General features: G+C 40.0%; 1 protein-coding gene and 1 pseudogene across 2 annotated transcripts in view; one reads left to right on the top strand and one right to left on the bottom strand.

The window, feature by feature from the left end:
- The window catches only part of WDR93 (WD repeat domain 93), a 72,776-nt gene that overhangs the window by 40,816 nt on the left and 21,556 nt on the right, over positions 1 to 10,404 (top strand). For both annotated transcript variants that reach the window (XM_003788626.1, XM_003788625.1), the window contains exons 7-8: positions 2,075 to 2,156; positions 5,436 to 5,607. In XM_003788626.1, coding sequence (XP_003788674.1) covers positions 2,075 to 2,156; positions 5,436 to 5,607 — 254 coding nt within the window. The remainder of the gene's footprint in view (positions 1 to 2,074; positions 2,157 to 5,435; positions 5,608 to 10,404) is intronic.
- Positions 413 to 850, bottom strand: LOC100965183 (annotated as a pseudogene).

Genomic DNA, 10,404 nt, shown 5'->3' with positions numbered 1-10,404 from the left:
AGCCATCATTGTTTGGTGGGCCCGGGCTGGGGATTCGAACCCGCCACCTTAGGTGTATGTGGCTGGCGCCTTAGCCGCTTGAGCCACAGGCACCGAGCCGTAGTGTCATCTCTCATCCCTAACATGGGTAATTTGTGTCTTCTTTCCTTTATCTTTATCAGCTTGGCTAGAGGTTTGTCAATTTTATTCATCTTTTCAAAAGAATAAACTTCTGGTTTCATTTTTTTTTCTTTTTTTGGAATTAAGAAATATTTCCAATTTTTAATCAAAATTGCAAGAGTAGGTTTATAGAGCCACAGGTCAATAACAAAACAAGAAGGAAATGGAATATTCCAGGTACATTTTTGAAAAGTTCCAAACACACACTAGGCTAAAAGCTACAGTTAAACCGTGGTTTCATGAAAGATTATATTCATTCTTGCATTTTCTCCATAAGTTCTTCCTTGTATTTGCCTTTCTCTTTTCTAACTTATTGAGACTTGGTTTTGCATTCAAGAATTTTTTTCCAATCTTTGTCCAGTTTTAGCCTGGTGATAACCACCTTGCTTGGGTGAATGCCCACGTGGACAGTTGTGCCATTAGCCTTCACACGCTGCACCTGCTCAATGTAGATGACGTATTTCTTTCTGTACACCTGGACTACCTTGCCAATTTACTGATCTTTATAGTGTCCTCAAACCACCTGGACTTCATCATCCTTGCAGATGGGCATGGAGCACACGTTGTACTTCTGCGGAAGCTCCTTGGATAGCAGAGACGACATGATCTTCCTGTGAACGTGCAAGGGGGCATTAAAATGTCGTTTGCGGGTTTTGCTATGGTCCAAGGTCAGGAAAGGATTGAACTTCATGGTGAATGTCTGGAGTCCCACGTATTCTCATATTTTTTTTCTATTTACTAATTTCTATCTCAGTTATTTCCAGTTTTCTTTTTGTTATTTCCTTTGTTCTGCTTTCTTTGGGTTTAGTTTTTTCCTTGCCTTCTAATTTCTAGAAGCTGAAACTCATTGTTGATTTGAGATACTTCTTCTCCTTTTCTAATATAGGCATTTTAGTGCTATAATAAATTTATGTATAATTACTGCTTTTGCTGCATCTTTTAAATTTTGATTTGTTTTAATTTCCATTCAATTAATAGTATTTTTAATTTGCTTTTCATTTCTTTTTCAACCAATGGATTATTCACAAGCATGTTATTTAGCATCTAAATGTTAGAATGTTACAGATAATTTCTTTTATGGGTTTCTGATTGAATTCCATTGTGATTAGAGCTTATACTCTATATATTTGTATCCTTTTGAGTTTATTGAGACTTGTTTTATGCCCATAATGTGGTTCACCTTGGTAATGTTATGTGTGCACTTGAAAAGAATATACATTCTGCTGCTATTGGTCACACTGTTTGAGTCTGCCATAGCCTTACTGCTTTTCCTTCTATATCCTTCCTGTGTTCTTACTGATTTTCTGTCTACTTATTCTATCAGCTAGTGAAAGAGGAATCTAAGATTGTATATTTATCTATTTCTTTTTTCACTTCTATGAGTTTTGCTTCGTGTATTTTGAAACTGTTAATAATTTGTAATGTTATATCTTCTGATGAATTGATCATATTATCATTATTTGCTCTTTGATCTCTGATAATATTTTTTATTCTTAAATCTTCTATGTCAGATATTAATATAGCCACCCTAACTTTCTTTTGATTAGTTTTAGTAATCCAAAAGCATGTATCTTTTTTTATATTTTTACTCTTAGCATATGTTTGTCATTATATTTAAAATGAGGTGTGGTTTTTTTGTTTGTTTGTTTTGGGGTTTATTTTTTTTGGACAGCATAGAGTTGGGTCTTGCCTTTTTATTCACTCTGACAATCTTTGCCTCTTAACTGGAGTATTTAGACCATTTACATTTAATGTGATTGTTGCTATGTTTGGGTTTCAGTCTACCACCTTGCTATTTACTTTCTCCTTATCCCAGCTGTTTTTCTTCCTTTTTCCTATTTTTCTGCCTTCTTTTAGAATAAGTGTTTTTAATGATTCCATTTCATATCTTTTGTTGGCCTTTTTCTTATTTTAGGATGTAATTTGTTTTAAAGGAGATGTGAAGTTGAGTCCTCCAGTTTACATAATGAGGATTAAACCACCTAAACCTATTACTGGTAAGTATAATTCAACTAATACTTTTCTTTTGTCATTGATTTCTCCATTTTTTTTTCCTTTTTTTTTTGCCTTTCTCTGGATTTCTAATTTTTTCTACAGGCACTTTCTGAGTTGTAAGAGAGATAGGTTCTGTAGGTTTGTTCTTAAGTTGAAATTGTATATAAGTAGGAACAGGTACATTTACCTATAACCTGAAGTAGCCTCCATTCGTATGTGTGAGTTGTATGTAAGTTTATGTTTATAACTTGGGGACTGCCTGTCTTTATTAGCAGTAATATCTAATTTACAAGCATAGTTCTAGAGAGGATACTTCTTAAAACTTATAAGCTCTGGGACCTTAAAACAAAAACTCTGACTCTGCCTAGGGTGGAAACAAAGGCTTTGTCAAAGGAAGGGACATTTGGGCAAGGTTTTAAAGAATAAGTGGGAGTCAGTCAAGAGTTGCAGAATAGAGCGTCTCCTCAGCACTTGCACATCATCTCAAAGATAGAGCCACAGAACAGAAATTTTCACTGTGGTATTTTTTACAGAGGCAAAAGACTGATTAGATCTGGTACACATATGCAAAGGAATACTTTGCAACCATTAAAAAACAAGAGGGAAATGTAAAAGACCAAGAATAGATAATTTACTCTTGTAAAGGAACACAATGGTAGGACTTACTCTATTAAGATTCATTACAAAACTACAGTAATTAAGACAAGATAAAATAGAAATATAGATGAATTATAAAAATGTAGATAGATAGAAATAGTGAATAGAAAAATAGATGATTGAGTAGATGAATGAAACAGAATAGAGAAGCCAGAACAGACCCATGCATGAATAGATTCTTGATACATTACAGAGGCAGCACTACAAAGCAGCAGAGAAAGGGTGGTCATTTCAATAAGCTATGTTGCTTGTCCATATGAAGACAAAAATAAAACATAAGCCCTGCCTCACATCATACACACAACTAAATTCCATATGAACTGTAGAAGTAAATACAAAGGGCAAAGCAATAAAACTATTAGAAAATAATATAAACAATATCCTTATGGCCTCTGGGTAGAGAAAGAGTTTTAACCAAGACACAAAAAGTACTTAAAATAGAGGAAAAATGTTATAAATTTGATTACATTTAAATTAAGAGCTTCTACTCATCTGAAGACAGCATTAATAGCCTGAAAGAGCAAGCCACAGAGAAGGAAAAGATATTTGCAAAACACATATAACTTATTAATGGTCCATATCCAGAATATACAATGAATCCCTACAAGTTTTTAAGGAACAAGATAATACAGCACAACACAGGCAAGAATTCCTTACAAGCCACTCAGAAAAGAAGTTATTCAAATAACCAATAAACACATGAAAATATTCTCACTGTCATTAATTCCAAAAGAAATACAAATTAAAATCACGATGAGATACCACTACACATACACTAGGAAGGCTAAAATTATAAAAGACTTACCATACTAAGTGTTGGTGAGGATGTGGAATAATTAGAACTTCCATACATTGCATTTAACAACAAAAATTGGTACATCCACTTTGGAAAGCAGTTTGGTATTATCTAATAAGGTTTACAATAATGTATATCCTATCACCCAGCATTTGAACTCCTAGGTAGGGTGACCAACCGTACTGTTTTGCCTGGGATGTGAGATTTTCTGTGCTAAAGCTAGGAAACTCCTAGACAAACTCATTTAAGTCATGCTACTTGTAGGTAGGTACCCACAGAGTTGCAAGCAAATGTATACCAGGAGACAGGCACCAGAATGGTGATAGTGACATGATTTTTAACAGCCTCAAACAGAAAATAACCAAACGTTCATTAATAGTAGAACAGATCATACTATGTTTATTCAGTAGCATACCATACAGCAATGCGAATGAACAAACCACAGCGACATACATGAAATGGATAAATCTCATAAACAATACTGAGCAGAACACAGGCATAGATTAATACTATATGGTTCCCTTATGTACAGTTCAAACTCAGGCAAAAAAAAAAATCCTGTAATGTTGAGGATGCATGTTAGTGGTAAAATTGTAAGTAACTGCAGTGAAGTGGCTCCCATGAAAGTCAGGAGAGTAGTTGCAAATATACCCAGTGGGCTGTGATTGGAAAGGGCCCTTGGGAAATTCTAGGGAGCTGTTGACACTCTGTTTCTTGACCTGAGTAGATAATGCCAGATGTTTGATTTGTAATAAATTATTAAGATACATATTTTTATGCTCTTTTCACAACATGAAAAAGATATGAAAAACTATTTAGTTATTAAATAACAATGAGGAGGAGCTGTGTGAAGTCTTTTCCAAAATACTTCAAGTGAAAATACAAGGGATGTAGTAACAACAATTCTCAAATTTCAGTTGCATCAGATTCCTTTGGAGAATTCATTAAAACCCAGATACCCCACTGCAGAGTTTCTGCTCCAGTGGGCCTGAGGCCTGAGGATCTGCATTTCTAACAAGTTCCCAGGTGACTAATCCTGCTGATCGGATGCCACCCTTTGGGAACTGCTGGAGTATCATATGATACCATCTGTTTATGAAACAGGTGTCCCTCTAGAAAGTTATGCAGGAAACTGGTGATAGTTGTTGTCTCTGAAAAAGAAGCCAGGGGCATTGTGGGACCTTCCTGGGCAACTTGAGTGACCCAGGCACCTTTCAAAGTGAACAGAATTCTGAAACTTGGGGTGTGAACCCAGAAAATAAGTCACCCAGTTTTACTGAGGATTTAGGAATTGATGGGGAAAAAAGGAAATACATAATTATTAGGAAAGGGAGTAATAAGAAAAATGACTAACAAAGAAAAGAGATTTTTTTTCTTTTTAAAGAAGGTATTTAGATGGACATCAGCAGAGGAAGAGTCTGGGACTGCCTAAGTGTAGGGTCTTCAGCAATGACTGACAGGTGATGGTGATGGGTGGGTCCAGGGCCTGCCTTAGCTGAGGGGACAGCAAAAGTGATCAGACATCTCTAGTGATATAGTCAGCATTTCCCTGGCCTCCCTCAGAGAGCTTCTGTGATCCAGAAGCAGAGAGAATGATGTGGGAATGGAGATGTAGGAAGAGGTGTAGGGAGGGCTGCTGTTGTGTCAGCTGGTGAGGTCGGGGAGAGGTGAGAAGAACACCAGGGGCTCATTGACCGATTGCAAAGCAAGAACAGATTTCCAAGGATGAGGGGTTCTGCAGGAAACCTAAAAACATGGAGGACATAGGGGGAAATCAGGAAAGGGAGAGTCAGGTGGCTTGACTAACTCAGGAATATTTTCAACCCAGGCACTGCATTTAAAAGTCCCCTGGAAGTCTTTTCAAAGATAGAAGACTGCTATGGGCTGGGCTCCGGGCAGAACCACTTCATCAAGGAAAGTCAGTGGGAGCAGCAGGCAGAGATCCTCGGGACTTCCTACAGGAAGCGCCTGGATGGTGCATGGGAGGAGGAGCCCATCAGGTGAGCAGGAACCCCCAGAGCTGCTCTCAGCACAGGGCAGTCAACCCAAGGACCAAATTCAGCAGATCTTTTGAAATGTTTAGAAATGGTTTAAACATTGAACAAAGTCTGATAGCATGGATTGTTTTCATTTGAATGTTCCTGTCTCTTTAGAAAGCAGCACTGACAGCAATGGCAATAAATTACGCAAATCTGAACACAGTCTTTAAATGTGTTGTTTTTCACAAGTAATTTAGTAACATGGAAATGATCATCTAGTCAGATAAAAGAAAGAAATTCAGAAACAGTTTCTCTTTCTTCTCCTGGCTCCTCTGCAGTAAGATGCATCTTCTCACATGAGAAATCATTAATAGGAGGCCTTCAGCAGACTCTCAGGGCTTATTCTTGATCATGTTGAGGGTGAGTAGAGAGGTCATCATGAATCCCATAGGAGCCACCATCAGAGATAATGTCCAGGGATGTATTCTCTCCCTTTGTGGTTCCAAACCAGATGTCTGTACATGGAGAGAGATGGCTTTCGCCATTGCACCCGATAGTTTCCAAGCCTCAAATACAGTAGCACCATGCTTCTTGAGCCAGCTGTCATCTTCTCCCCTGAGCCAACTGCCATCTTTCAGGGCTTCATAAACACCACCCTCCTTTCCTTGCATGGTGACATCTGGGTACTGTGTGGAGGAGTGGCTTCCCCAGATAATGAGATTCTATACCTCATGAGTAGCCTCACTTGTCTGAGTGTAGTTTTAGTGTCAGGGGGGCTGTGAGCTGCTGCACTGCTCCTGACAGATGGGCAGAGCCCACCTGGAGCCCTTCAGTCAGGTGGTGGTGGCTGGGCTTCTCACAGCAGTCACCCAAACTGGCTGCGTGCTATGTTTCTCCAGCGCTGCACCTTGGCATTTGAGGAGTCTCACATTTGCTTTCAGTGGCTCTTTCCTTTCCATGCCTCCCTCCTCGGCACAGAGCACACAAAACCAGCCACATCCAGGTCTTTGAGGGCAAACTCTTTACCTGGTGTAATGACATCTTTCAGGAGGGAAGGGCACAGTCTTGCAGCTCTGTTAGGGTGCCACCCAGGACACATGTCATGGGAGTAAAATCCCACCACATAAGAGGTGTAGGCTAGTCTTCAGCAAAGACAGATCCATTTCCAATCCTGCACAGCAGCAAATATGCAACTTGATCAGCTACTCCAATCACAAAGACATGATTGGGAACTGCAGGGACAGTTTCAGGCTGTGCAAAATGAGCTTTGGGAGCCAGGTCACCTCTGTTGCAGAACCAACTCAAATGACATGGGTTTGAGAGAAGGGATAGAGGGGCAGAGCAAGATGGCAAACCAGAAACATCATTTGGCTGAACTGGTACAACTGAGGAATGGGAGAAAGCCAGGCTGTGCTTGGTGGCATGGAGACCTTGCCTGGAGCTCTGGCTGGGGTGCGCAGCAAGGTAGCAAGGTGCTGGATGTTGTGCATGAACTAGAGTTACGGAGTTCTGACACTCTATGCAAGTGTTCACAAGCCAGGGGGAGCAATCAGCTCTTCCACAGAGGTCTGAGTAGAAAGGAAGCCTTTTTGCAGTTTTTGGTTCTCAGGAGAAGCTGAGCATTGAGTGAAAAACCTGGAAGGGTGGGCACATCCAAACAGTGTATAGCAGCCAGATTTGAGGGCTAGTTGGAGTGGATTTGCCACTGGTTTGGCCATGATAGAGACAACCATACTCAAAAGGTCTTAGCAGCCAGGAGGTGGCCATTTGAGGAAGGTCCCAAGAAGGTCATGAGGGCAGGCATCCTACAGTGACATGGCCTTCTTCGTTCTGCCTACTGGGATCAGACCTCCAATCAGGGATTCCTGCACCCCATAGGAACTGTTGTCTGGGGACATGGTGAGACCAGCCTCTGAAAGATTCTGGAGAGCTTTGAGATCTCAACCTGGCAGGGCCTGAATGCTGAAGAAATAATCAGGCAATTACCACAGACGATTAAGTTGGGAGACAGGTCTATGCCCGGGAGCTAGAGTGAGTACCAGCTGTGTTGTCCATCCCCTAAAACTACAACGCTACCTGGTGTCCTGACCATGTCCTGACCATATATTGCAATACAAATATATTCCTACTAAAGGCGGCCCTTCCAAATCCAAAAGCATATATATATATATATTTATTTATTTATTTATTTTCTTTTTTTCTTGTTAGCATTTTTTTTCTTTTTTCTTTTTTGTTTCTTTGTTTCTGAGGTTGCTTATTTTTTGTTATTGGAGCTTTTAATTATTTTATATTGATATGTTTTGTTTCTTGCTAATTTGTTTGGTTGGGTCTATCCTTAACTTCCATCTTTACTTTCATCAAGAGCAAGGGCTCCTGTATTTTTTGGTAAAAGTATTTTAGCCTCATTTATTCTCTCTCCCTATTTCACTCCTCTACATTCTCTCTTCTGCTGTTCTCATCTCTCCCACATAAATCACTTCTGCAACAGCTAAGATATCCTCTCCCCTTTTTTGTCTTTCTCCTTTCTTTCTTTATTCCACTTCCCTCTCTCTCCTTTATTTGATACAATGGTATTTTTAATTTCTTTTATCTATTTTTATTTCCTTGTTATTTCTTTTTTTTTTTCCTTTTTTGCTGAGCGTTGGGGTGACACAGCTGTGGTCTGACAGGTAAGCAACAACAGTAGTCTGGCTCAAGGGGGCTAAAAGACTATTCTACCTTTGGCCATAGGAAGAAAGTATTGGCAAGATCATGCTGTAGAATTTTTCTGTTATTTTCATTCTTGCTTAACTTTCCTTCTTGTTTTTTGTTTTTGCTGTTTCTCTTCTCTTCCTATTTTTGGAAGAGTCTGGCTCTGCTCAGGCTGGTAAGGAGTGCCTGATTTTGAGGAACTCACCCAGCCCAACCCCTCAAAATCCTTGAGTTACAGATGTGGCCTTAGCACCATGCTGATCAATACCATTTCTTCCATGACGCTCATTTTCTCTTCCTGACCTCCTTCTCTTCTGTTCTTCAGGCATTTTTCTGTTACTCCTTCTTCCCTTTTTTTTTCTTTTTCTTTTCTACAACTTTTTCTTTCTTTTTTCCTCCTTCTTTCTTTTCCTTTTGTTTCTTGCTGCTCACTCTTTACCTTTCTTCTCCTTTTGGCCTCACACCAAGAGGCCTCTTCATCACCTAAACTCTGATACAAAGTAATTTGAAACAAAGGAGGATGTGAGAAGGAAAAAGGAACACAAGGAGTTGAAGAAGAAGAAAGCACACATGAGGAGGAACCAACAAAAAACTTCAGGCACTTGGGCAGTGCCCGTGGCTCAAAGGAGTAGGGCGCTGGCCCATATGCTAGAGGTGGCGGGTTCAAACCCAGCCCTGGCCAAAAAACTGCAAAAAAAAAAATAATAATAATTCAGGCACCATCAAAACCCAGAGCAACTCCTCTAAGGGACCATGAGGCACCTCTTACAGAAGACTCCTCCTATAAAGAATTAATGGATTTGGCTCGGCACCTGTAGCACAGTGGTTACAGCACCAGCCACATACACCAAGACTGGCAGGTTCGAACCTGACCTGGGCCAGCTAAACAACTGCAACAACAAAAAAATATACAGCTGGGCATTGTGGCAGGCACCTATAGTCCCAGCTACTTGGGAGGCTGAGGTAAAAGAATCACTTAAGCCCAAGAGTTTGAGGTTGCTAATGCCACGACACTCTACGGAGGGCAATATAGTGAGACTCTGTCTCAAATAAAAAAAAAAAAAAAAAAAGAATTAATGGATTTGACAGAAATGGAATTTAAAATATGGATGATTAAGACAATAAAGGGAATGGAAAGAGAGAACCAAAAGTCAGACAAGAGATATGTAGAATATAGAAAGGATATAGTGGAGCTTAAGAAAATGAAGGAGACAATCAGGGAATGTAAAGAGGCAGTAGAGAGTATCAAAAATAGATTAGACCATGGAGAGGAAAGAACCTCAGAGCTAGAGGATAAAGTTCTTGAGTCAACCCAGGTAGCTAAAGAGGCAAAAAAGAAGAGAGAGACAGCAGAGCAGCCACTTAGAGAACTACGAGACTCCATGAAGCATTCAAACATACAAATAATAGGAATCTCTGAAGCGGAAGAAGATTGTCTGAAAGGTATGGAAGCCCTACTGGAGACTATAATAAGTGAAAACTTCCCAAGTTGTACTAAAGATCCCTACACACTCCTTTCAGGTGGATATCAAACTCCAAATCATCTCAGTTCTAAAAGAACTTCTCCAAGACACATTATAATGAACCTGTTCAAAGTCAAGGATGAAGGAGAAAATTCTGTAAGCAGCTAGGGGTAAGTGCCAACTGGTCTACAGGCACAGAACCATTAGGATGCCAGCAGACTTTTCAACTGAAAAGCCAGACTTCTCAACTGTCCAAGCCAGAAGGGCATGGTCATCCACCTTCAACATCCTTAAACAAAATAATTTTTAGCCCAGAATTCTGTATCCTTCTAAAGTTTAGCAGCATAAACTAAGCTTCAAAATTGATAGAGAAATCAAATCTTTTACAGATATACAAGCACTGAAGAAATTCGCTGGCTTGGCGCCCGTGGCTCAAGCAGCTAAGGCGCTAGCCACATACACCTGAGCTGACGGGTTCAAATCCAGCCCAGGTCTGCCAAACAACAATGACAGCTTTAGCCAAAAAATAGCCGGGAGTTGTGGCAGGTGCCTGTAGTCCCAGCTACTTGGGAGGCGGAGGCAGGAGAATCTGAGCCCAGGAGTTGGAGGTTACTGTGGGCTGTGATGCCATGGCACTCTACCCAGGGTTACAGCTTGAAGCTCT

This window comes from Otolemur garnettii, unplaced genomic scaffold, assembly GCF_000181295.1.
Source record: "Otolemur garnettii isolate 467f Iridium unplaced genomic scaffold, OtoGar3 scaffold00029, whole genome shotgun sequence".
Taxonomy (NCBI): Eukaryota; Metazoa; Chordata; class Mammalia; order Primates; family Galagidae; genus Otolemur; species Otolemur garnettii.
This window is presented reverse-complemented; position numbering and strand designations above follow the sequence as displayed.